The sequence below is a fragment of the Panulirus ornatus genome, chromosome 62 (assembly GCF_036320965.1).
Source record: "Panulirus ornatus isolate Po-2019 chromosome 62, ASM3632096v1, whole genome shotgun sequence".
NCBI classification, from domain to species: Eukaryota; Metazoa; Arthropoda; class Malacostraca; order Decapoda; family Palinuridae; genus Panulirus; species Panulirus ornatus.
In genome coordinates, this window is record NC_092285.1 from 15523520 (window position 1) to 15551472 (window position 27953).

The 27953-nt window shown below is 40.5% G+C and overlaps 1 protein-coding gene across 1 annotated transcript in view; it reads left to right on the forward strand.

Moving 5' to 3' along the window:
* Positions 1-27792, forward strand: part of LOC139767574 (leucine-rich repeat-containing protein 40-like) — a 75332-nt gene extending 47540 nt beyond the window's left edge. Inside the window, exons 12-17 of the mRNA XM_071697009.1 lie at positions 1846-2003; positions 11092-11293; positions 12727-12915; positions 20609-20794; positions 21683-21821; positions 27031-27792. Of these exons, the coding sequence (XP_071553110.1) occupies positions 1846-2003; positions 11092-11293; positions 12727-12915; positions 20609-20794; positions 21683-21791 (844 nt within the window). The 3' untranslated portion in view covers positions 21792-21821; positions 27031-27792. The remainder of the gene's footprint in view (positions 1-1845; positions 2004-11091; positions 11294-12726; positions 12916-20608; positions 20795-21682; positions 21822-27030) is intronic.
* Positions 27793-27953: the final 161 nt, after the last annotated feature.

The following is a 27953-nucleotide window of genomic DNA, read 5'->3' on the forward strand; positions in this document are numbered from 1 at the left end:
CTCTTTCAGTCAGACTGTGCTTACTGCCATGCCTCTCTCTTAAGCTATCATTCTAGGGGAGAAGATACAAATATGATTTTTCCTCCTGAGATAATATTGAATGCCATTTCAAAGACTAGATGTTATTACTTAAGTTATCATAACTTTGACCCTTACAGTCATTAAATGGGATGTCATTTTTTTTTAATGTTTTAGGACCAAGGCAGAAATCTCACCTGTATTAGGTGAAAGACAGTCAGTACTTGCAGTCACTGCTGATCTCTCAAATTTTGGTGCCAACCACTTTTTTGTTAAGTCCTTCAGTCTTGATTCAACATCTATATTTCTGATTTTTTAAAAAAAATTTACCTTTTTATCAACAAGCATTGATCCTATATATTTTGCATTTTTTTAAAACTTCATGAATTGAACCTTAAGTTTACCTAATTGTTCCATCTCTAACATTGCATATTATTCTTTCGACATCACTTGATTTCCTGCATACCTATTTATCAGTGTCTCCAGGTCTCTGTCCCATTGCATCATTCTTTATGGTCTGTCAGTTTCAGAAATTGCCTTTGCCTTCCTTACCTGCGCATTATTTTTCAGCAGCGTTTGTACTTTGTGTTATGGGTATTTCCTGCTGTTGAAAATGGTCTCTAGGACATTGAGAAAAGACCCTTCAGACCATTTTGTTTTTCAGTCATTTTATATTCTTTCCAATGGTTATTCACTTGATTTCTCCCAATTGATATGAATCTTGTGTTAATGCCCATTGATTATATTTTTTTCTAATTTCTAAGGTCCTCTCTTATTTGATGATACCCTTCATGATCTTTTATTTGCAGGCTCAGTTTCTTACTCCAATTGTAATAGACACTAGTTTCTAAATATTTCCACTTAATTTGATTTTAGATGATTTGCCCTTTATTTTCCAAATTTCTTTCCAGAGGTGGGGATCCCATGAGTGTACAACTCCCTCCACATATAGTACAAATAGTTAGTTACAAATTGAGAAGTGCTTTTGAATTATCTCGTGTGATTATTGTTATGTTTTTTGACTGTACATCACAGAAGTATTCAATAGAGTTCTATCTTGTGAAAATGAAAGTTCATAGAATCATACCATTCATCTCTTGGCTTGTTAATGTCATCTTCTCAATATGCTCTCTGAAGTCTTCTCATTTTTCTTTCATAAATGTTCACCATTTTCCATTTTTGTGAGGTAGTGCTAGGAATCAAAGAAATGGCCTCGTATGCTCTGAAGCCAGAGCTCCCTATTCACAATCAGGCCTCACAGGCCTTTCTGTGGCTTCCCTGGACCTCTTCTCATTTGTGATGACCCAAATCTTTTACATATGTTCTTTCTACTACAGTGTTTGGCCTTTATACTGTACCACTAATTTAATCCTTTTTCCATATATTTTTTGCTTAAACTTCATTAAAGTTGGTTCCCTTTTTGCCCATTTATAAATTGTCTGAGTCATCAATAAAGCCCCTTACCATGATTTCCTTTCCTTTGCAATTGATGACTGATATTATTAAAAAAAGTATTGAGGTTGAGAAGAGAGAGCAAAGGTAGTTGAGAATACTTTTGAGTGTCCTGCATCTTGAAAGTAATATCTTGCTAGTTCAAGTAACGTTAGTTGTTAGATATTGTTGTAATGAAGGTTTTATGACAATGAGAAAACCATAGTATAGGCATTTGTTCCTTGATACATTGTGATTTTGATGCTTTACAAAGACTTGAAGTTGGCTACTCCTCCAAGATGTGAGATGTTGTTCTGAACCTGAATTGTACATCTTATATACAGTGAAACTGAAGTAGACAGTAGGTTTATCATATATACCATATTACTTTTACAGATTGCCATATCATATTGGCCTTTTACCCCATTTAAAGTCTATGCCACTGGAGGGTAACCCCATGCGACTCATCCGCCGAGATATTATCCAACGTGGCACTGTTCAGCTCCTGAAATACTTAAGGTCAAGAGTGTCAGCACCAATCAATACGTTTCCTGGTTAGTTAACAGTTCATGAAGGGTTAAACTGTTCCTGTAAGATATAAAGAACCTCTGAAATGGCCTTTCCACTTCTTTTGATTGAAATCCTGTTTTGTAAAGTTCAGAGTCAAGTTGGTCATCATTATTTTTACCAATACAAATTAGATAATTTTTTGCTGTCATACATGCTTTAGGGTTCTGTCTGGTGAGAGGAAATGGAAACCTATCATGTAAAGCCTAACCACCCCATCAAGTTATCAGTAACCCCTAGCAGCTTTCTTCTGTTAGTCAAGAATCTTTTATCTATCTACAAATTATCTTTAATTGCATACATATTTACATATTTTTTTTTTTTCCCCAAAGGAAGGAACAGAGAAGGGGGCTGGATGAGGATGTTTCCTCAGAGGCCCAGTCCTCTGTTCTTAACGCTACCTCGCTGATGCGGGAAATGGCGAATAGTATGAAAGAAAGAAAAGATTTACATATTTATCCCTGGGGATGGGGGAGAAAGAATACTTCCCACGCATTCCTCATGTGTCGTAGAAGGCGACTAAAGGGGACGGGAGCGGGGGGCTAGAAACCCTCCCCTCCTTGTATTTTAACTTTCTAAAAGGGGAAACAGAAGGAGTCACGCGGGGAGTGCTCATCCTCCTCGAAGGCTCAGATTGGGGTGTCTAGATGTGTGTGGATGTAACCAAGATGAGAAAAAAGGAGAGATAGGTAGTATGTTTGAGGAAAGGAACCTGGATGTTTTGGCTCTGAGTGAAACGAAGCTCAAGGGTAAAGGGGAAGAGTGGTTTGGGAATGTCTTAGGAGTAAAGTCAGAGGTTAGTGAGAGGACAAGAGCAAGGGAAGGAGTAGCACTACTCCTGAAACAGGAGTGGTGGGAGTATGTGATAGAGTGTAAGAAAGCAAACTCTAGATTGATATTGGTAAAACTGAAAGTTGATGGAGAGAGATGGGTGATTATTGGTGAATATGCACCTGGGCATGAGAAGAAAGATCATGAGAGGCAAGTGTTTTGGGAGCAGCTAAATGAGTGTGTTAGTGGTTTTGATGCACAAGACCGGGTTATGGGTGATTTGAATGCAAAGGTGAGTAATGTGGCAGTTGAGGGAATAATTGGTGCACATGGGGTGTTCAGTGTTGTAAATGGAAATGGTGAAGAGTTTGTAGATTTGTGCACTGAAAAAGGACTTGTGATCGGGAATACCTGGTTTAAAAAGAGAGATATACATAAGTATATGTATTTAAGTAGGAGAGATGGCCAAAGAGCGTTATTGGATTACGTTGATAGGCGTGCGAAAGAGAGACTTTTGGATGTTAATGTGCTGAGAGGTGCAACTGGAGAGATGTCTGATCATTATCTTGTGGAGGCGAAGGTGAAGATTTGTAGAGGTTTTTAGAAAAGAAGAGAGAATGTTGGGGTGAAGAGAGTGGTGAGAGTAAGTGAGCTTGGGAAGGAGACTTGTGTGAAGAAGTACCAGGAGAGACTGAATACAGAATGGAAAAAGGTGAGAACAAAGGAGGTAAGGGGAGTAATGGTATGTATTTAGGGAAGCAGTGATGGCTTGCGCAAAAGATGCTTGTGGCATGAGAAGCGTGGGAGGTGGGCAGACTAGAAAGGGTAGTGAGTGGTGGGATGAAGAAGTAAGATTATTAGTGAAAGAGAAGAGAGAGGCATTTGGACAATTTTTGCAAGGAAATAATGCAAATGAGTGGGAGATGTGTAAAAGAAAGAGGCAGGAGGTCAAGAGAAAGGTGCAAGAGGTGAAAAAGAGGGCATATGAGAGTTGGGGTGAGAGAGTATCATTAAATTTTAGGGATAATAAGTATAAGTTTGTTGAGTATTCCTGGTAAATTATATGGGAGGGTATTGATTGAGAGGGTGAAGGCATGTACAGAGCATCAGATTGGGGAAGAGCAGTGTGGTTTCAGAAGTGGTAGAGGATGTGTGGATCAGGTGTTTGCTTTGAAGAATGTATGTGAGAAATACTTAGAAAAGCAAATGGATTTGTATGTAGCTTTTATGGATCTGGAGAAGGCATATGATAGAGTTGATAGAGATGCTCTGTGGAAGGTATTAAGAATATATGGTGTGGGAGGAAAGTTGTTAGAAGCAGTGAAAAGTTTTTATCGAGGATGTAAGGCATGTGTACGTGTAGGAAGAGAGGAAAGTGATTGGTTCTCAGTGAATGTAGGTTTGCGGCAGGGGTGTGTGATGTCTCCATGGTTGTTTGATTTGTTTATGGATGGGGTTGTTAGGGAGGTAAATGCAAGAGTTTTGGAAAGAGGGGCAAGTATGAAGTCTGTTGGGGATGAGAGATCTTGGGAAGTGAGTCAGTTGTTGTTCGCTGATGACACAGCGCTGGTGGCTGATTCATGTGTGAAACTGCAGAAGCTGGTGACTGAGTTTGGTAAAGTGTGTGGAAGAAGAAAGTTAAGAGTAAATGTGAATAAGAGCAAGGTTATTAGGTACAGTAGGGTTGAGGGTCAAGTCAATTGGGAGGTGAGTTTGAATGGAGAAAAACTGGAGGAAGTGAAGTGTTTTAGATATCTGGGAGTGGATCTGGCAGCGGATGGAACCATGGAAGTGGAAGTGGATCATAGGGTGGGGGAGGGGGCGAAAATTCTGGGGGCCTTGAAGAATGTGTGGAAGTCGAGAACATTATCTCGGAAAGCAAAAATGGGTATGTTTGAAGGAATAGTGGTTCCAACAATGTTGTATGGTTGCGAGGCGTGGGCTATGGATAGAGTTGTGCGCAGGAGGATGGATGTGCTGGAAATGAGATGTTTGAGGACAATGAGTGGTGTGAGGTGGTTTGATCGAGTGAGTAACGTAAGGGTAAGAGAGATGTGTGGAAATAGAAAGAGCGTGGTTGAGAGAGCAGAAGAGGGTGTTTTGAAGTGGTTTGGGCACATGGAGAGGATGAGTGAGGAAAGATTGACCAAGAGGATATATGTGTCGGAGGTGGAGGGAACAAGGAGAAGAGGGAGACCAAATTGGAGGTGGAAAGATGGAGTGAAAAAGATTTTGTGTGATCGGGGCCTGAACATGCAGGAGGGTGAAAGGAGGGCAAGGAATAGAGTGAATTGGAGCGATGTGGTATACTGGGGCTGACGTGCTGTCAGTGGATTGCATCAAGGCATGTGAAGCGTCTGGGGTAAACCATGGAAAGCTGTGTAGGTATGTATATTTGCGTGTGTGGACGTATGTATATACATGTGTATGGGGGGGGGGTTGGGCCATTTCTTTCGTCTGTTTCCTTGCGCTACCTCGCAAACGCGGGAGACAGCGAAAAAAAAAAAAAAAAAAAAAGATGTTTTGGAAGGAGGCAAATAAAGTGCGTAAGACAAGGAAACAAATGGGAACTTCAGTGAAGGGAGCTAATGGGGAGGTGATAACAAGTAGTGGTGATATGAGAGATGGAGTGAGTATTTTGAAGGTTGGGTATTGATTGAGAGGGTGAAGGCATGTACAGAGCATCAGATTGGGGAAGAGCAGTGTGGTTTCAGAAGTGGTAGAGGATGTGTGGATCAGGTGTTTGCTTTGAAGAATGTATGTGAGAAATACTTAGAAAAGCAAATGGATTTGTATGTAGCATTTTATGGATCTGTAGAAGGCATATAATATAGTTGATAGAGATGCTCTGTGGAAGGTATTAAGAATATATGGTGTGGGAGGTAAGTTGTTAGAAGCAGAGAAAAGTTTTTGTTGAGGATATAAGGCATGTGTACGTGTAGGAAGAGAGGAAAGTGATTGGTTCTCAGTGAATGTAGGTTTGCGGCAGGGGTGTGTGATGTCTCCATGGTTGTTTGATTTGTTTATGGATGGGGTTGTTAGGGAGGTAATGCAAGAGTTTTGGAAAGAGGGGCAAGTATGAAGTCTGTTGGGGATGAGAGAGCTTGGGAAGTGAGTCAGTTGTTGTTCGCTGATGACACAGCGCTGGTGGCTGATTCATGTGAGAAACTGCAGAAGCTGGTGACTGAGTTTGGTAAAGTGTGTGGAAGAAGAAAGTTAAGAGTAAATGTGAATAAGAGCAAGGTTATTAGGTACAGTAGGGTTGAGGGTCAAGTCAATTGGGAGGTGAGTTTGAATGGAGAAAAACTGGAGGAAGTGAAGTGTTTTAGATATCTGGGAGTGGATCTGGCAGCGGATGGAACCATGGAAGTGGAAGTGGATCATAGGGTGGGGGAGGGGGCGAAAATTCTGGGGGCCTTGAAGAATGTGTGGAAGTCGAGAACATTATCTCGGAAAGCAAAAATGGGTATGTTTGAAGGAATAGTGGTTCCAACAATGTTGTATGGTTGCGAGGCGTGGGCTATGGATAGAGTTGTGCGCAGGAGGATGGATGTGCTGGAAATGAGATGTTTGAGGACAATGAGTGGTGTGAGGTGGTTTGATCGAGTGAGTAACGTAAGGGTAAGAGAGATGTGTGGAAATAGAAAGAGCGTGGTTGAGAGAGCAGAAGAGGGTGTTTTGAAGTGGTTTGGGCACATGGAGAGGATGAGTGAGGAAAGATTGACCAAGAGGATATATGTGTCGGAGGTGGAGGGAACAAGGAGAAGAGGGAGACCAAATTGGAGGTGGAAAGATGGAGTGAAAAAGATTTTGTGTGATCGGGGCCTGAACATGCAGGAGGGTGAAAGGAGGGCAAGGAATAGAGTGAATTGGAGCGATGTGGTATACTGGGGCTGACGTGCTGTCAGTGGATTGCATCAAGGCATGTGAAGCGTCTGGGGTAAACCATGGAAAGCTGTGTAGGTATGTATATTTGCGTGTGTGGACGTATGTATATACATGTGTATGGGGGGGGGGTTGGGCCATTTCTTTCGTCTGTTTCCTTGCGCTACCTCGCAAACGCGGGAGACAGCGAAAAAAAAAAAAAAAAAAAAAGATGTTTTGGAAGGAGGCAAATAAAGTGCGTAAGACAAGGAAACAAATGGGAACTTCAGTGAAGGGAGCTAATGGGGAGGTGATAACAAGTAGTGGTGATATGAGGAGATGGAGTGAGTATTTTGAAGGTTTGTTGAATATGTTTGATGATAGAGTGGCAGATATAGGGTGTTTTGGTCGAGGTGGTGTGCAAAGTGAGAGGGTTAGGGAAAATGATTTGGTAAACAGAGAAGAGGTAGTAAAAACTTTGCGGAAGATGAAAGCCGGCAAGGCAGCAGGTTTGGATGGTATTGCAGTGGAATTTATTAAAAAAGGGGGGTGACTGTATTGTTGACTGGTTGGTAAGGTTATTTAATGTATGTATGACTCATGGTGAGGTGCCTGAGGATTGGTGGAATGCTTGCATAGTGCCATTGTACAAAGGCAAAGGGGATAAGAGTGAGTGCTCAAATTACAGAGGTATAAGTTTGTTGAGTATTCCTGGTAAATTATATGGGAGGGTCTTGATTGAGAGGGTGAAGGCATGTACAGAGCATCAGATTGGGGAAGAGCAGTGTCATTTCAGAAGTGGTAGAGGATGTGTGGATCAGGTGTTTGCTTTGAAGAATGTATGTGAGAAATACTTAGAAAAGCAAATGGATATGTATGTAGCATTTATGGATCTGGAGAAGGCATATGATAGAGTTGATAGAGATGCTCTGTGGAAGATATTAAGAATATATGGTGTGGGAGGCAAGTTGTTAGAAGCAGTGAAAAGTTTATATCGAGGATGTAAGGCATGTGTACGTGTTGGAAGAGAGGAAAGTGATTGGTTCTCAGTGAATGTTGGTTTGCGGCAGGGGTGTGTGATGTCTCCATGGTTGTTTAATTTGTTTATGGATGAGGTTGTTAGGGAGGTGAATGCAAGAGTTTTGGAAAGAGGGGCAAGTATGCAGTCTGTTGTGGATGAGAGAGCTTGGGAAGTGAGTCAGTTGTTGTTCGCTGATGATACAGCGCTGGTAGCTGATTCATGTGAGAAACTGCAGGAGCTAGTGACTGAATTTGGTAAAGTGTGTGAAAGAAGAAAGTTGAGAGTAAATGTGAATAAGAGTAAGGTTATTAGGTTCAGTAGGGTTGAGGGTCAAGTCAATTGGGAGGTAAGTTTGAATGGAGTAAAACTGGAGGAAGTGAAGTGTTTTAGATATCTGGGAGTGGATCTGGCAGCAGATGGAACCATGGAAGCGGAAGTGAATCATAGGGTGGGGGAGGGGGCGAAAATTCTTGGAGCGTTGAAGAATGTGAGGAAGTCGAGAACATTATCTCGGAAAGCAAAAATGGGTATGTTTGAAGGAATAGTGGTTCCAGCAATGTTATATGGTTGCGAGGCGTGGGCTATGGATAGAGTTGTGCGGAGGAGGGTGGATGTGCTGGAAATGAGATGTTTGAGGACAATATGTGGTGTGAGGTGGTTTGATTGAGTAAGTAATAATAGGGTAAGAGAGATGTGTGGTTGAGAGAGTAGAAGAGGGTGTTTTGAAATGGTTTGGTCACATGGAGAGAATGAGTGAGGAAAGATTGACCAAGAGGATATATGTGTCGGAGGTGGAGGGAACGAGGAGAAGTGGGAGACCAAATTGGAGGTGGAAAGATGGAGTGAAAAAGATTTTGAGTGATCGGGGCCTGAACATGCAGGAGGGTGAAAGGCATTCAAGGAATAGAGTGAATTGGAATGATGTGGTATACCGGGGTTGTCGTGCTGTCAATGGATTGAACCAGGGCATGTGAAGTGTCTGGGGTAAACCTTGGAAAGTTCTGTGGGGCCTGGATGTGGAAAGGGAGCTGTGGTTTTGGTGCATTATTACATGACAGCTAGAGACTGAGTGTGAATGAATGGGGCCTTTGTTGTCTTTTCCTAGCGCTACCTCGCACACATGAGGGGGAGGGTGTTGTTATTCCATGTGTGGGGGTGGCAATGGAAATGAATAAAGGCAGACTATGAATTATGTACATGTGTATATATGTATATGTCTGTGTGTGTATATATATGTATACATTGAGATGTATAGGTGTGTATATGTGCTGTGTGTGGACGTGTATGTATATACATGTGTATGTGGGTGGGTTGGGCCATTTCTTTCGTCTGTTTCCTTGCGCTACCTCACTAACGCCGGAGACAGCGACAAAGCAAATAAATAATTTACATTGAATAGATTAAGAGCAGGTGCATCTATTTTTTTGGATTTCTTATACAGGACTGAGGTCTGTACCTCTTACACCACATGCTGGCAGAAGAGCAGGGACACTCATTTTTCTTATAGCTGCCCTTAAAGACAAATGAATCAGTATTCAACTTAGTACTTGCTGGATCAGCCCACCACCTGAATAGTTGTTAACTAGAAAAAAATTGTTATGTATTATTGGATTACTCTTCACCCATATAATATTACATCTTCTAATAAATCACTGTGCTAAAGTTGCCCTTTGCCAGTAAACTGGTATTTCAACCTTAACATGAGGAACCAGAAAACCAACAGAACCTAGTTCATTCATCATTCTTGTGAATGATTAAAATTCACGCCTCCCACACCACCTTTGCCCTTCCTTGTGAAGCACTACTAACGCATTGTAACAGCATCCCGTTACCTTTCATGGGTGTGACGTATTTTATATGGTTTTCCTGGTGTAAAGGCTTGTTTCAGGAAATTTCACACCTTGTCATGATTATTCAAATCAGTACTATATGGTGCAACCAGTAGCCCATTCTTTGTATACAGGCTTTGTTAGAAGCAGACTTAAAAATATTTGACACTTCATATAAAGAAATTATAAGCCACATTTTTTGTGTATATTATTTTCAAGAGACAGTATTCCACTAAGACCTGGAAATTTATGGATGTGCAAATGTAGAGTTGTTTAAGGCTAACATGCTGTTAAGAATGTGGGTGTCCAATGACTCCATCTTGAATGAGAAAATAGGTTAAGACTATGAGGTTCTTGATTCAAAATGTGTTTTAAGTCTGCTCTGGAAAGTGTGAGATGATTAAATTTGAAACTTTCCACTTATGTTTTTATCAAAATATGTTGGTAAGATTTAGATCTGCTGGGGTTGGACTTCTTTGGCCCTTGGTTGCTTTACTACATAATGCATGCCATGGTCTGGAACTTGTCACTTCCTATGCATGCAAAGGGTCTGCAACATATGGAGGGTAAAATCTCTTGGTTAGGAGTACCCTTGAGTTGTTCACAAGTGTAATATCAAAGAATGTTTTCAACCTTGTTTTGCAAATGGGTTAGAGGCTGCAGTGACCTTTCTTTTAAAGGACCTGGCAGTCTAGTCTTTGGACCCAACATTCTTAGAATGCAGAAAACATCCAGTGGGTCTCCTTGTTATCAGTGACTATATGGAGGGAAATGCAAGCTTTTAGTTGAAGTATCATGAAGAACAAAACCAGACAGTTGAACTGCTTTGAAACGAACCAAACATTCTCAAAGAAGTTAGAAATGCACATTGGCTAGGGCCAATGATGAAGCCCACATTATTGATACCTTGTGATCACTGGCGCTGCTAATTTGGGAAATGACAAACAGGCATAAAGAAAAAGTCCTCAGATATCATTTCTTTTATATTCTGCATTGTAATATTTTGTTTTTATCATTTTGATAATCAGTAACAGTATGTCATTGTACTTTGATGTAACTTTTTGTTTGTTTTGATGAGGCTGCAAAATACACACCACCTGATCTGCACTTGTTCACCATTTGGGCTCTGCTAATGATGTCCTCAGATTCATACCAAATTTTATGTGAATGTTCTTGGATATGTTTAATACAGGTGGCGGTAATGTCTTTGAAATATTTTAGACTGTCTTTGTCCAGACAGATGCCATTGGCCTTTTTGTTTGTAACTAATTACTTTTTTTTCATATTTGATCGCCGTTTCCCTCATTTGTGAGGTAGTGCCAAGAGCAAACAAAGAAAGGTCACATCCCCTCCCATCCATTCTCTAGCTGTCATGTGTAGTGCACCGACACCACTGCTACTGTATACATCCAGACCCCACAGACCTTTCTGTGGATGGTTCACATGCCCTGGTTCAGTCCATTGACAGCATGTTAACTCTTTGTATCAGAAAATTAAAGAAAATTGTAATTATCGAGGTTAAGATTTCATGATTATGACTCTTTTTAATATGGATTTCATTTATTGAGATTCTGTATATACTTTGTTTAGGTTTTGAGAATACCCCAGCTGATACCAACTTACTTATGGAGAATAGGTCAATCCCAGACAAATATCAAATGAGAAATACACAGACAATGGCATACAATGAGAAAGCTGCTGAGATTCCAGACCAGCTCTTTGAAAATGCCTCAGATGCTGAAGTGAGAACTGTTGACCTCAGTAAGAATCAGCTCACTAAAGTTCCTGACAAGTAAGTGAAACTGCTTTCAGAAATGATACTGAAATTATTGTTAAAAGCCTGATGATCCAACCATGATGTTTTCTGTATATATCCACCGAAAAAGATGCTGAAGCTGCTCTTAAGGTCTTTCAAGAGAGGTGTAGGTGACATGAGGCCTCTGCTAAAATTGTCTTACCTGTGTAAAATTCACAGCCTAGCCTAGCATTAAATGTACCTTTTCTTTATTGCATTTTATAATGTAAATTTTTTGCTGAATACTTAGAATCCCATGTTTCCACTTCTTAGTGCTGCTCCCTTAGGAAGATGTCGGCATGCTTGCTCTGTTTTAAGGTGTCATTTTGAAGGGTTACCCCATTTTTATGATAAAAGTCAATACTAGTGAGGTATTTAGTGGTTGGTAAGCAGCCACCAATCAGGAAGGTATGTTATCGGCACTACCCATTTGAGTATTGGGAGGGTTCGTTACAGCTGCTTAGTGAGACAGCATTTGAGTGGTCAAGTTGCACTCCTCTGGCCCAGGTAGCTGTCTTTTCTTTCTGCCCCATCCACATGTAGACTGCTTGCACTCTGTCCACAAACATGCAAACTCTCCCTGTCTCACAGAACATGCGACAACACTTAACTCATTCTTTATTGTTAAATTTTCTTGTGGTGAGCCCTGCCTTAAAGCAAAATAGTAGGAGCAGTAGGTAGAAGTAGTAGGTAGGAACAGTAGACAAGAGCATTAGGTGGAATAAGTAGGTTGGAACATTGGGTGGACATGTTAGGTAGAAGTAGTTGGTAGGAACATCAAATAGGAGCCTCAGACTGCGCCAGAGTTGCCTTCTGCAAGTGGCCTGATAAGGATGAGGCACTAAAGGTTAAGAAGCAGTACTAGAGATCACCAGTTATGGAGACTGTTTTACCCTGGCCACCCCCTTGAGGGGATTCCCAAAGGGAACAGGCATCAGAGATACAGATAGTTAGACCAGTGAGAGCAACCTCAGAGAAACACATTGAGGGACTGAATCTGTGTAAAACAAAAGTAACTGTGAATACTTTAAGAGCATCACCTCTGGTTGCCATCTTGCAGAAACTGCATTGTTATATTAATGTATTATTAAGGTAGTTGGAATATTCAGATTTCTGGATGTTTGATAATCAGCCTTTTTTTTTTGCGTCTTTAAAAGAAAAAGATGAATTTCCATGTAATGTGCTTTTTTACTAATTTGTTTTGCATACTGATTGATTTATTATGGCATAGTATTCTAACTTGTTTATGTGATATGTCAAGTATGTTAGACATATAGGTTTGTAGGGGTATGAAAATGATATTTTTATTGCTTATTCTTGAAATGGTAATGATAAAATTTGATCAAAATTGTAAGATATGCCTGGTTTTTCTTTTTTTCATTCTTTTATCCATTGTATTGTCTGATAATGTTTATGATATTTATTTGCAGATTAGAAATGCTGGCAAGACATGTATCAGAAATTATGCTGGGACTTAATAGGTTAACGTTTTTACCTACATGGATTGGAAGCTTTCACCGTTTACAGTTCCTTGATCTACAAGGGAACCAACTTTCTGACTTACCCACAGATTTGGCAGAGTTGTTATATCTTCGTGAAATAAACATTTCTGCAAACAGGCATGTAGCACAACACAGGCTATAAGATCATTGGTGTCTTTATGTTTATATAGTATCAGTGTGAATGAGATTAAGGTATAAAGAGGGAAATTTTTTTTCACGGTATCTTTTACCCTTCATTGTGGTGAAACTGGGGTTTCTGAGTCATTAAAGTTAATGTGATCTGAAAATTTTTGTTTCATCTCTTCAAATATAAACTTATCAGTGTTATCAGCTTTCCTTGTGAGTTTTTTACTCCAGTTATTTGATACAAAACTGATAGGTTTATGAAGTAGTTTAGGATGATCCTTTGATTTCTAATAATATTTTCCCATTTATTTCACCATGGCTGTTTAATTTTAGTATAAATGGAGATGATGAGGGAGCTAAATGCATGAGTCTTGGAGAGAGTGGCAGGAATGGAATTTGTTGGGGATGGAGTAAAACTTGGGAGATGAGTCATTTGTTGGTTGCTGATGACACAGCACTGGTGTCTCAATGATGTTGTATAGATGCAAGGCATGGTCTGTAGATGAGAATGTGCAGAGGAGGGTAGATGTATTGGAAATGAAATGTATGAGGACTTTTTGTGGTATGGACAGTATGAAGGCAGCCAACAACTGGGGGAGGTATATTACCATTATTATTCACCTGGGTATCAGGAGGGTTAGAGATGACTGCATTGTGAGTCAACCTTTCAGTGATTGTCAAGCTGCACTCCTCTGAACCAGGTAGCTGTGTTTACTTTCTGCCTCACCCACTTTTGGACTACTGGCATTCTGTCCACAAACATAATCTCTTCTTGTCATACATAACACAACGCTTAACATGCATATGGCTCATTCTTCATAACCCTAGATTTTCTTGCAGTGAACACTGTCCACTATCCCTGCCTTTTGGCAAAATGTTAGTAACAATAAATAGAAGTAGTAGGTAGAAAAATTTAGACAGGAACATTAGGTACAAACATTAGGTAATTATAGGGAGGAACATTTGGCAGGAGCATTTAGTAGAAGTAGTAGGTTGGTGGGAACAAGTGAGCTTGGAAAGGAAACTTGTGTGAAGAATTACCAGAGATTGAGCATAGAATGGCAAAAGGTGAGAGCAAATGCCATGAGGGGAGTGGATGAGGAATGGGATGTATTTAGGGAAGCAGTGATAGCTTGTGCTAAAGATGCATGTGGCATGAGAAAAGTGGGAGGTGGGCAGATTAGGAAGGGTAGTGAGTGGTGGGATGAAGAAGTATACTTGTTAGTGAAAGAGAAAAGAGAGGCGTTTGGATGATACTTGCAAGGAAGGAGTGCAAATGACTGAGAGAAGTATAAAAGAATGCAGCAGGAGGACAAGAGAAAGGTGCAAGGGTTGAAAAAGAGAGCAAATGGGAGTTGTGGTGAGAGAGTATTATTGAACTTAGGGAGTATAAAAATATGTTTTCGAAGGAGGTAAATAACGAGTATAAGACAAGGGAACAAATGCGAACATCGATGAAGGGGGCAAGTTGGGAAGTAATAACGGGTAGTGATGAAGTGGGAAGGAGATGGAGTGAGTATTTTGAAGGTTTGTTGAATGTGTTTGATGATAGAGTGGCAGAGATAGTGTGTTTTGATTGGAGTGGTGTGTGAAGTGAGAGGGTCAGGGAGAATGATTTGGTTAAAAGAGAATATGTAGTGAAAGCTTTCTGGACGATGAAATTCGGCAAGGCGGCGGGTTTGGATGGTACTCCACTAGAATTTACTAAAAAAATTGGGTGACTGTGTTGTTGATTGGTTGGTAAGGATGTTCACTGTATGTATGGATCATGGTGAAGTGCCTGAGGATTGTCGGAATGCATGAGCATTGCCATTGTGCAAAGGCAAAGGGGATAAAGGTGAGTGTTCAAACTCGAGAGGCATAAGTTTGTTGAGTATTCCTGGGAAATTATATGGGAGAGTATTGATTGAGAAGTTGAAGACATGTACAAAGCATCAGATTGGGAAGAGCAGTGTGGTTTCAGAAGTAGTACAGGATGTGTGGATCAGGTGTTTGCTTTGAAGAATGTATGTGAGAAATACTTAGAAAAGCAGATGGATTTGTATGTAGCATCTATGGATCTGGAAAAGGCATATGATAGGGTTGATAGATATGGTTTGTGAAAGGTTTTAAGATTATATGGTGTGGGAGGTAAGTTGGTACAAGCAGTGAAAAGCTTTCACCAAGGATGTAAGGCATGTGTATGAGTTGGAAGAGAGTAGAGTGATTGGTTCCCAGTGAAAGTCAGTCTGCGGTAGGGGTGTGTGATGTCCCCATGGTTGTTTTATTTTGTTTATGGATGGGGTGGTTAGGGAGATAAGTGCAAGAGTTTTGCAGGGACGGGCGAGTATGCAGTCTGTTGTGGACGGGAGGGCTTGGGAAGTGAGTCAGTTGTTCACTGATGATACTGCTCTTAGTTGCTGATTCAAGTGAGAAACTGCAGAAGTTGGTGACTGAGTTTGGAAAAGTGTGTGAAAGAAGAAAGCTGAGAATAAATGTGAATAAGAGCAAGGTTATTAGGTTCGGTAGGGTTGAGGGACAGGTTAATTGGGATGTAAGTTTAAATGGAGAAAAAATTGGAGGAAGTGAAGTGTTTTGGATATCGGGAAGTGGACTTAGTAGCGAATGGAACCATGAAAGTGGAAGTGAGTTACAGGGTGGGGGAGGGGGTGAAGCTTTTGGGAGTAATGAAGAATGTGTGGAAGGAGAGAACGTCATCTCAGAGAGCAAAAATGGGTATGTTTGAAGGGATAGTGGTTCCAACAATGTTATATGGTTGTGAGGCATGGGCTATAGATAAGTTGTATGGAGGAGGGTGGATGTATCAGAAATGAAATGTTTAAGGACAATATGTAATGTAAGGTGGTCTGATCGAGTAAGTGATGAAAGAGTATAAGAGTATATTATTTTATTTATTTATTATACTTTGTCACTGTTTCCCGTGTTAGCAAGGTAGCACAAGGAAACAGACAAAAGAATGGCCCAACCCACCCACATACACAAGTATATACACACACGTCCACACACGCACATATACATAGCTATACATTTCAATGTATACATATATATACATACCCAGACATATACATATATGCACATGTAAATAATTCATGCTTGCTGCCTTTATTCATTCCTGTCGCTGCCCCGCCACACATGAAATGACACCCCCCTTTCCCCCACACGTGTGTGCCTGCCACACATTAAATGACACCCCCCCTCCCCCCATATGCACGTGAGGTAGTGCTAGGGAAAGACAACAAAGGCCACATTCGTTCACACTCAGTCTGTAGCTGTCATGTATAATGCACTGAAACCACAGCTCCCTTTCCACATCCAGGCCCCACAACTTTCCATGGTTTACCCCAGACATTTCACATGCCCTGGTTCAATCCATAGGGGAGAAAGAATACTTCCTACACATTCCTCACATGTCGTAGAAGGCGACTAAAGGGGATGGGAGTGGGGGCCTAGAAACCCTCCCCTCCTTGTATTTTAACTTTCTAAAGGGGGAAACAGTATGAGAGATGCTTGGAAATTAAAGGAGTGGGAGATGTATAAAAGAAAGAGGCAGAAGGTCAAGAGAAAGGTGCAAGAGGTGAATGAAAGGGCAAATGAGAGTTAGGGTGAGAGAGTATCATTAAATTTTAGGGAGAATAAAAAGATGATGTGGAAGGAGGTAAATAAAGTGCGTAAGACAAGGGAACAAATGGGAACTTCCGGGAAGGGGGCTAATGGGGAGGTGATAACAAGTAGTGGTGATGTGAGAAGGAGATGGAGTGAGTATTTTGAAGGTTTGTTGAATGTGTTTGATGATAGAGTGGCAGATATAGGGTGTTTTGGTCGAGGTGGTTTGCAAAGTGAGAGGGTTAGGGAGAATGATTTGGTAAACAAAGAGAAGAGGTAGTAAAAGCTTTGCGGAAGATGAAAGCCGGCAAGGTGGCAGGTTTGGATGGTATTGCAGTGGAATTTATTAAAAAAGGGGGTGACTGTATTGTTGACTGGTTGATAAAGTTATTTAATGTATGTATGACTCATGGTGAGGTGCCTGAGGATTGGCGGAATGCTTGCGTAGTACCATTGTACAAAGGCAAAGGGGATAAAAGTGAGTGCTCAAATTATAGAGGTATAAGTTTGTTGAGTATTCCTGGTAAATTATATGGGAGGGTATTGATTGAGAGGGTGAAGGCATGTACAGAGCATCAGATTGGGGAAGAGCAATGTGGTTTCAGAAGTGGTAGAGGATGTGTGGATCAGGTGTTTGCTTTGAAGAATGTATGTGATAAATACTTATAAAAGCAAATGGATTAGTATGTAGCATTTATGGATCTGGAGAAGGCATATGATAGAGTTGATAGAGATGCTCTGTGGCAGGTATTAAGAATATATGGTGTGGGAGGCAAGTTGTTAGAAGCAGTGAAAAGTTTTTATCGAGGATGTAAGGCGTGTGTACATGTAGGAAGAGAGGAAAGTGATTGGTTCTCAGTGAATGTAGGTTCGCGGCAGGGGTGTGTGATGTCTCCATGGTTGTTTAATTTGTTTATGGATGGGGTTGTTTTGGAGGTAAATGCAAGAGTTTTGGAAAGAGGGGCAAGTATGCAGTCTGTTGTGGATGAGAGAGCTTGGGAAGTGAGTCAGTTGTTGTTCGGTGATGATACAGCGCTGGTGGCTGATTCGTGTGAGAAACTGCAGAAGCTGGTAACTGAGTTTGGTAAAGTGTGTGAAAGAAGAAAGCTGAGAGTAAATGTGAATAAGAGCAAGGTTATTAGGTACAGTAGGGTTGAGGGACAAGTCAATTGGGAGGTAAGGTTGATTGGAGAAAAACTGTAGGAAGTGAAGTGTTTTAGATATCTGGGAGTGGATTTGGCAGCAGATGGAACCATGGAAGTGGAAGTGAATCATAGGGTGGGGAAGGGGGCGAAAATTCTGGGAGCCTTGAAGAATGTGTGGAAGTCGAGAACATTATCTCGGAAAGCAAAAATGGGTATGTTTGAAGGAATAGTGGTTCCAGCAATGTTATATGGTTGCGAGGCGTGGGCTATAGATAGTTGTGCAGAGGAGGGTGGATGTGCTAGAAATGAGATGTTTGAGGACAATATGTGGTGTGAGGTGGTTTGATCGAGTAAGTAATAATAGGGTAAGAGAGATGTGTGGTAATGAAAAGAGTGCGGTTGAGAGAGCAGAAGAGGGTGTTTTGAAATGGTTTGGTCACATGGAGAGAATGAATGAGGAAAGATTGACCAAGAGGATATATGTGTCAGAGGTGGCGGGAACGAGGAGAAGTGGGAGACCAAATTGGAGGTGGAAAGATGGAGTGAAAAAGATTTTGAGTGATCGGGAACTGAACATGCAGGAGAGTGAAAGGCGTGCAAGGAATAGAGTGAATTGGAACGATGTGGTATACCGGGGTCGACATGCTGTCAGTGGATTGAACCAGGGCATGTGAAGCATCTGGGGTAAACCATGGAAAGTTGTGTGGGGCCTGGATGTGGAAAGGGAGCTGTGGTTTCGATGCATTATTACATGACAGCTAGAGACTGAGTGTGAACGAATGGGGCCTTTGTTATCTTTTCCTAGTGCTACCTCGCACACATGAGGGGGAGTGGGTTGTTATTTCATGTGTGGTGGGGTGGCGATGGGAATTGAATAAAGGCAGACAGCGGGAGACAGCGACAAAGCAAAATAAATAAATAAAATAGATATATTGTATATTATTATTATTTTGCTTTGACGCTGTCTCCCACGTTAGCGAGGTAGCGCTAGGAAACAGATGAAAGAATGGCCCAACCTTCCTTCGTTAGTGAGGTAGCGCAAGGAAACAGAAGAAAGAATGGTCCAACCCTCCCACATACACATGTATATACATACACGTCCACACACGCAAATATACATACCTATACATCTCAACGTATACATATATATATATATATTTATTTATTTTATTTATTTATTATACTTTGTCGCTGTCTCCCGCGTTTGCGAGGTAGCGCAAGGAAACAGACGAAAGAAATGGCCCAACCCCCCCCATACACATGTATATACATACGTCCACACACGCAAATATACATACCTACACAGCTTTCCATGGTTTACCCCAGACGCTTCACATGCCGTGCTTCAATCCACTGACAGCACGTCAACCCCGGTATACCACATCGCTCCAATTCACTCTATTCCTTGCCCTCCTTTCACCCTCCTGCATGTTCAGGCCCCGATCACACATATATATATATATATATATATTTTTTTTTTTTCAAACTATTCGCCATTTCCCGCGTTAGCGAGGTAGCGTTAAGAACAGAGGACTGGGCCATTGAGGGAATATCTTCACCTGGCCCCCTTCTCTGTTCCTTCTTTTGGAAAATTAAAAAAAAAAAAAAAATTGAGAGGGGAGGATTTCCAGCCCCCCGCTCCCTCCCCTTTTAGTCGCCTTCTACGACACGCAGGGAATACGTTGGAAGTATTCTTTCTCCCCTATCCCCAGGGAAAATATATATATATACACACACACACAGACATATACATATGTACACATGTTCTTAACTGAAGATGGGATAATGTGGTTGAGATCGTAGATCATTAATACTTTGTTGATTTATTTTTTCATACTTGTTTTTAATTTTCTTTGTTAGTGAGGTAGCACCAGGAATGGATAAAGAAAGCCTGCCTTTTCTCACATCCATCCTCTAGCTTTCATGTGTAATGCAATCAAAACCACAGCCCCGTATCCATAACCAAGCCCCACAGATCTTTCCGTGGTTTCCCCCAGCCACTTTGCATACGCTGGTTCAGTCCACTGACAACATGTTGACCCATGTATAGCACATCATTCCAATTCACTCATTCCTGGACATGCCTTTCACCATCTTGCATGCTGAAGCCCAAATCTTTTAAAATATTTTTCACTCCATCCTTCAATCTCAAGTTTAGTCTTCTTTTTAATACTTTGATTGCTTTATTTTCTCAATGAAGGGCAAAAAGGCCATGAGTCTTTCAAATTTGGTTGTTAATTAGTTTAGAGACACACATATCTTGAAACAAGAAATAGCGATTCCTAAATTGAAACTCATGCTCTATATGTAATTTGGAGAGTAACTTTAGTACAGACTTGTTAGACAAAGCTCTGGAATCTCTATATCTGCACAGAGCTATTAGCACCATATTAAGAATAGATTTTACACAAACACTTTACTTCTAGTTCACAGCCGACAGTATTTGCACCCTCTTGGTTTTGTATAAGGTTTACAGATATATTTTTAAGTTGTTTGTTTTTCGTTTCTACTTTTACTGCAAGAATTTTCATGTTTTATGCTACCACCAACAGCCTTGAAAAGACTCGGTGATCTGTTGCTGTTTGTATTACTTTTTAAGTTAAGAGTGACAAATGTGGAATGCACATAGTGGTGTAGAGAAACAATATTACTCATCAAGTAAGATATGCATTTAGCAGTACCTACTAGCCCAGTCTTTTTAGCAAAATGTCTGTCGGTACTCTTTGGTAGATACCCCCTCTTAGTCACCACCTGCAGCATACACAAGATAGTGGTGAGTATTCTTCGTCCCATATCTCAGGAATGGGTGATTGGAGTATTCCTTTTTCATGTAGAAACAGACACTTAATATTTGGCCTTGATTTGGGCAATTTTTTTTTCCCCATGGCATGTTGGTCACTATGAAAAAATGCATGATTTTTTCCTTTCTATTTCAGGTTTGAACAGATACCTGCTTGCATTTATGAGATGGCTCAACTGGAAATACTTTTTGCTGCTGATAATCGAATTGATTTGTTGTATGTTGAAGGCCTCTTAAAGTTAAAACGTTTGGCAACATTAGATCTCCACAATAATAACATAGATTTTGTACCTCCTCCAATGGGGAATATGACTCAACTAAGGTAAGTTGTTTCTTACTTTATGACATTTAATGGGGTGTTTCATTGTTTTTATAATCTTGCATGACTACTCTTTCCTGCATGAGTGAGGTAGCATCAGCTATAGATGACTGAGCCATAGAAGAAAAATTCTCTCATGGCTCCTTCCTCTATGGGTTCTTTTGGAAAGTAATATAGGAGGGGAGGATTTCCAGCCATTTCCTTCCACTCCTCTCATTCTCCTTCCATGATATGCAGGATAATATTATTCTGGGTAAAATCTCTGCTGGGGCAATGTTATTGAGTGTAATTAACAGGTTGAAATTCATATAAGGAGTCTGGAATTAGGTATGGCATTTGCTCGCAATGTTATTGAGTGTAATTAACAGGTTAAAATTCATTTAAGGAGTTAGGAATTAGGTATGGCATTTGCTCTTTTTCACTATCATGGACTTGATCCTTCTTCCATTGATTCCTGAACACCTTGGGTGGAATGTTATGTGCACCTTCCCGAAGGATCTGCAGAGATACTTCCTGAAGATCGTGTACCCTATTTGGATCAGTATTCTTCAAGTTTTATGTCTTGTCTAATAGTCTTAATGCTTTCATGGTTTCTTCTTTGCCTGTTTGTGTAGTGATGGGGTTAATGTGTCCTCTAGTATGACTAAAGTTTAAAACTTATGTGCAGCTTGGCTTCCTACAAATTTCCTTGTCTTCAAAAATAAATTGTTTTTGTGTATTTGTGCATTTTTCTGTCCATTGTTGTTTGTTCCAATTTTTTGTATGCTCAGACTCTTCATTAGCCTTCTTATGGTTTGTTGAAAAATGATTGACATCTTTCAAAGTAAATCTGTTATCTTTCATTACTTGATTTATTATTGTGTTAGTATGATAGTTGTTGATAATTTGCAGGAGTCTGCAGCTTCATGGGAACCCATTCCGAGTACCAAGAAGAGCTATTTTGGATAAGGGAACTCGTGAAATCCTTGACTACTTACGCACAAGAATAGTTGACGAATAAATCATTCACTCAGTGCCATTGAAGTAGATTGTAAGTTGTAATTTTGTGGAAGAAAAGTTATTGAATCATACTATTTTTTACTAAATCATGCTATTTTTTCATCAGTTCTAGTTAGGTAATGTGGAGGCTATCTATTACAAACACATTTAAGTAGCTTTGATGTTAAGATGGAATTATCAGTAACACTGGTGTCCATTTCAGTATTTGAGGTGCTCTTTAACTTTCTGAAGAGAAGATAGAAATGCATTAACACTTGCACAAGAATGAACTCTACAGATACCCCGAGGTGAATGAAGCACATCAGGCAGCTGCCCACAAGTTTTACTATGATTATGAATTGGTAACACTGTTGTAGGAACTTTAGGTAGAAATAGTAGGTAGGAACATTATGCATGAGCATAAATAAGATAGAGGTAGTCAGTATGAACATTAGATAAGAGCCTTCCACAAACACTGCATTAGTGTTGCCCTCTACCAGTAGCCTGTTAAGGGTGAGGGACTAAAGGCTAAGAAGCAGCACTGGAGATCACTAGTTATGGAGACTCTATTGCCGTGGCCACCCCCTCAAGGGAGTGCCAGGTGGGAGCAGGCATCAGAGATATAGATTGATAGACAGACTCTGTTGTTGGCCTTACATTTTTATACGTGCATTTTCTCATTATTATTGCTGATTGCTTTGTAATGCTATATTATACTTAATCGCTGTCTCCTGCGTTAGCGAGGTAACGCAAGGAAACAGACGAAAGAATGGCCCAACCCACCCACATACACATTTATGTACATGCACATCCACACATTCACATATACATACCTATACATCTCAATGTATACATATATATATACATACACAGACATCTACATATATATGCATGTACATAATTCATACTGTCTGCCCTTATTCATTCCCATCGCCACCCCGCCACACATGAAAAGACAACCCTTTTCCCCTGCATGTGCGCGAGGTAGCGCTAGGAAAGGACAACAAAGGCCACATCCGTTCACATTCAGTCTCTAGCTGTCATGTATAATGCACCGAAACCACAGCTCCCTTTCCACATTCACGCCCCACAAAACTTTCCATGGATTACCTCAGACACTTCACATGCCCTGCTTCAATCCATTGACAGCACGTCGACCCCAGTATACCACATCGTTCCAACTCACTCTCTTCCTTGCACGCTTTTCACCCTCCTGCATGTTCAGGCCCGTTCACTCAAAATCTTTTTCACTCCATCTTTCCACCTCCAATTTGGTCTCCCACTTTTCCTCCTTCCCTCCACCTCTGACACGTATAACCTCTTTGTCAATCTTTCCTTACTCATTCTCTCCATGTGACCAAACCATTTCAAAACACCCTTTTCTGCTCTCTCAACCACACTCTTTTTATTACCACACATCTCTCTTACCCTTTCATTACTTACTCGATCAAACCACCTCACACCACATATTGTCCTCAAACGTCTCATTTCTAGCACATCCACTCTCCTCTGCACACCTCTATCTATAGCCCATGCCTCACAACCACATAACATTATTGGAACTACTATTCCTTCAAACATACCCATTTTTGCTCTCCAAGATATCATTCTCTCCTTCCACACATTCTTCATCACTCCGAGAATCTTCCCCCCCCTCCCCCACCCTGTGACTTACTTCCATGGTTCCATCTGCTGCTAAGTCCTCTCCTAGATATCTAAAAACTTCACTTTTTCCAATTTTTCTCCATTCAAACTTACATCCCAATTAACTTTTCCCTTTCCCCTACTGAACCTAATAACCTTGCTCTTATTCACATTTGTTCTCAACTTTCTCCTTTCCCACACTTTCCCAAACTCAGTTACCAACCTCTGGAGTTTCTCACCCAAATCAGCCACCTGAGCTGTATCATCAGCGAACAACAACTGACTCATTACCCCGGCCCTCTCATCCACAACAGACTGCATACTTGCCCCTCTCTCAAAAACTCTTGCATTTACCTCGTTAACCGCCCCATCTATAAACAAATTTAACAATCATGGGGACAGCACACACCCTAGCCACAAACCGACATTCACTGGGAACCAATCACTCTCCTCTCTTCCAACTCATAATATATTCACAAAATTGTGTAGGTTTCATACCATCATCGCCAGTATGAGTTTATTGAAAGCATTTTTCCGATAATTGTAAATTTATGGTGCTGTCTTTAGTCTTGAATTTTTTTACATACATACATGCCTGTGGCATGAGAAAGGTTGGAGGTGGGCAGATTAGAAAGGGTAGTGAGTGGTGGGATGAAGAAGTAAGATTGTTAGTGAAAGAGAAGAGAGAGGCATTTGTACAATTTTTGCAAGGAAATAGTGCAAGTGTTTGGGAGATGTATAAAAGAAAGACACAAGAGGTCAAGAGAAAGGTGCAAGAGGTGAAAAAGAGGGCAAATGAGAGTTGGGATGAGAGAGTATCATTAAATTTTAGGGAGAATAAAAAGATGTTTTGGAAGGAGGTAAATGAAGTGCGTAAGACAAGAGAACGAATGGAAACATCGGTGATGGGGGCAAATCGGAAGCTAAATAACAAGTAGTGGTGAAGTGAGTATTTTGAAGGTCTGTTGAATGTGTTTGATGATAGAGTGGCAGATATAGGGTGTTTTGGTCGAAGTGGTGTGTGAAGTGAGAGGGTCAGGGAGAATGGTTTGGTAAACAGAGAAGAGGTAGTGAAAGCTTTGTGGAATATGAAAGTCGGCAAGGCAGCAGGTTTGGATGGTATTGCAGTGGAATTTATTAAAAAAGGGGGTGACTGTGTTGTTGACCGGTTGGTAAGGATATTCATTGTATGTATGGTTCATGGTGAAGTGCCTTAGTATTGGCGGAATGCATGCATAGTGCCATTGTACAAAGTCAGATGGGATAAAGGTGACTGTTCAAATTACAGAAGTATAAGTTTGTAGAATATTCCTGGGAAATTATATGGGAGGGTATTGGTTGAGAGGGTGAAGGCATGTACAGAGCATCAGATTGGGGAAGAGCAATGTGGTTTCAGTTTCAGAAGTGGTAGAGGATGTGTGGATCAGGTGTTTGCTTTGAAGAATGTATGTGAGAAATACTTAGAAAACACAAATGGATTTGTATGTAGCATTTATGGATCTGGAGAAGGCATATGATAGAGATAATCTGTGGAAAGTATTAAGAGTATATGGTGTGGGAGGTAAGTTGCTAGAAGCAGTGAAAAGATTTTATCGAGGATGTAAGGCATGTGTACTAGTAGGAAGAGAGGAAAGTGATTGGTTCCCAGTGAATATTGCTTTGCAGCAGGGGTGCATGATGTCTACATGGTTGTTTGATTTGTTTGTGGATGCCATGGGTTGTTAGGGAGGTGAATGCAAGAGTTTTGGAGATAGGGGCAAGTATGCAGTCTGTTGTGGAGGAGAGGGCTTGGGAAGTGAGTCAGTTGTTGTTCGTTGATGGTACAGCACTGGTGGCTGATTCGGGTCATACACTGCAGAAGTTGGTGACTAAGTTTGGTAAAGTGTGTGAAAGAAGAAAGCTGAGAGTAAATGGGAATAAGAGCAAGGTTATTAGGTTCAGTAGGGTTGAGGGACAAGTCAATTGGGAGGTAAGTTTGAATGGAGGAAGACTGGAGGAAGTGATATCTGAGAGTGGATTTTGCAGCAGATGGAACCATGGAAGCGGAAGTGAGTCACAGGGTGGGGGAGGGGGTGAAGGTTCTGGGAGCATTGAAGAATGTGTGGAAGGCGAGAGCGTTATCTTGGAGAGCAAAAATGGGTATGTTTGAAGGAATAGTGGTTCCAACAATGTTATATGGTTGTGAGGCATGGGCTATAGATAGGGTTGTGCGGAGGAAGTTGGATGTGTTGGAAATAAGATGGTTGAGAGAGCAGAAGAGGGTTTATTGAAATGGTTTGGTCACATGGAGAGAATGAGTGAGGAAAGATTGACAAAGAAGATATATGTCAGAGATGGAGGGAATGAGACGAAGTGGGAGACCAAATTGAAGGTGGAAGGATGGAGTGAAACAGGTTTTGAGTGATCGGGGCCTGGACTTACAGGGGGGGTGAAAGGCATGCAACGAATAGAGTGCATTGGAACAATGTGGTATACCGGGGTCGATGTGCTGTCAATGGATTGAACGAGGGCATGTGAAGCATTTGGGGTAAACCATGGAAAGTTTTGCGGGACCTAGATGTGGAAAGGGAGCTGTGGTTTTGTTGCATTACACATGAAAGCTAGAGACTGAGTGTGAACAAATGTGTCCTATGTTGTCTTTTCCTAGCGCTACCTCGTGCGTGCACGAGGGGAGGGGGTTGCCATTTCATGTGCGGCTGTGTGGCAACGGAAATGGATGAGTGCAGCAAGTGAATATGTCTGTAAGTATATGTATGTATACATTGAAATGTTTAGGTATGTATATGTGCATATGTGGGCGTGTATGTATATACATGTGTATGCGGGTGGGTTGGGCCATTCTTTTGCTTGTTTCCTTGTGCTACCTCACTGACGCAGGAGACAGCAACAAGGTATGATAGATAGATAAGTAAATAACATTTGTACATGAAATAATTGCTTTGTAAACTCATGTACACCAAATAGTAAATCTTATTTCCTTTTCAAAGCAAGTTTGTTGATTGCTGTTGTGTATATTTTACTGGTGTGTGGAGGAAGCCCCTGATTTTGGGACAATTGGTACAGGTAGACAATGCACGGAAGGTTGATTGATGCTAAACCATAACACATGCTTATAGACCCAAAAATAGGTATTGTATACCCAGTTTTAGATTTTTAGTGACTTTAAAACCTTGGATGCACATTCCTGAATGCACTTTCCACCCAGTTTATCCAAGCGTAAGTGTTCTGGAGGATAAGTATGTCTTAAGATTCGTACAACAGTTGTTATGCAGGGAGTAGAATTTGCTTGGGCCTCCCACTCAGTAATTGGATATTCTATATTGGCTTTGCAGATACATCAGAAATCTTGAAATCTGGGAATTATCAGATTATTTATTTTTCAGGATTTCTGAGATTATATTAAGAGATACCCACAAAAATTCTAACTTGCAATATATACTTTCTTGTGCTGCTTGCATCCTAGGTATATGTACCTTGTCACAGCACTAGTAAACTGTATAAGAATTACAAAAATAATACATAAGATTACATATTTTATTGACAAAATTTTTTCCTTTTATCTTTTCATTCCAATTATTTTTTTCATATAAATTCTTATTTCTCTCCTTTTTTTGTAGGAGAAGAGCCAACAACTACCTCACTTATGAGATGATTAACTCAGCATACAGACTTCAGAGAATACCTCATGTTTCTTCTGGGTCTTCAGAAGAGATTCCATGTATGCAATACTGCATTAAAATGGTGTTTATTATGTAAGATTTTAAAGAATTCTTCCAGCAGTGAATGTTTACAAAGAAAATTCCTCAAGAGTACTCATGAAGTTATGAAATATTTACCTTTGCTTTTAGGTAAGAGTATGCTTTTTCAGTATATCACAGCACATTACTTAATTACTCTGCAGACACTAATTTTTATTCTGTACTGAACAGAGCTCTGATAACACTTGCTTCTTTCTGTTCAAGTTTAGGTAGCTGACTATAATTCAGTAATTAAACTGTGCAACTGAAGTGCCTGCCTCTGTCAATTCAAATAACCAGTCATTCATTGCTATTAGAAGACCAAAACACAGTTGAATTTGCAAATGCCACTTGCTGTTCACCGCTAGGCTGTTGGGTATAACCTTAGGATATTTTCCACTCAGAAGGAATGATGAAGAGTTCTCATTTTAAACATAGGAAGATATTTTCACGTGATAAGCAAATGAAGAGGGTGACTTTTACTGAGTGACCATTCTGTGTGAAAGTTATTTGCCTAAATTGTAATAGGTATGAAGAAAGAAGAGAAACCAGAATGTCCTCAGCTGTTTAAATTTACTGTGTAGTCCCAAGCTACTGATTTGTATTTCAATATTGCAGACTCAGAATATATATCAACTATCACATGTACCTTCTAAATTTACCTTATTTTCTGAATTAGAATATCAGTAGTAGAAGCAACATGGTAATGAGGCTAGCTCTTTCAGTGAAGCTGAAGGCACAAGGCATGCTCAGCACTTGTATTTTTTGAAATCCTTTTTTTTTTTTAAGCATGAAGATATAGA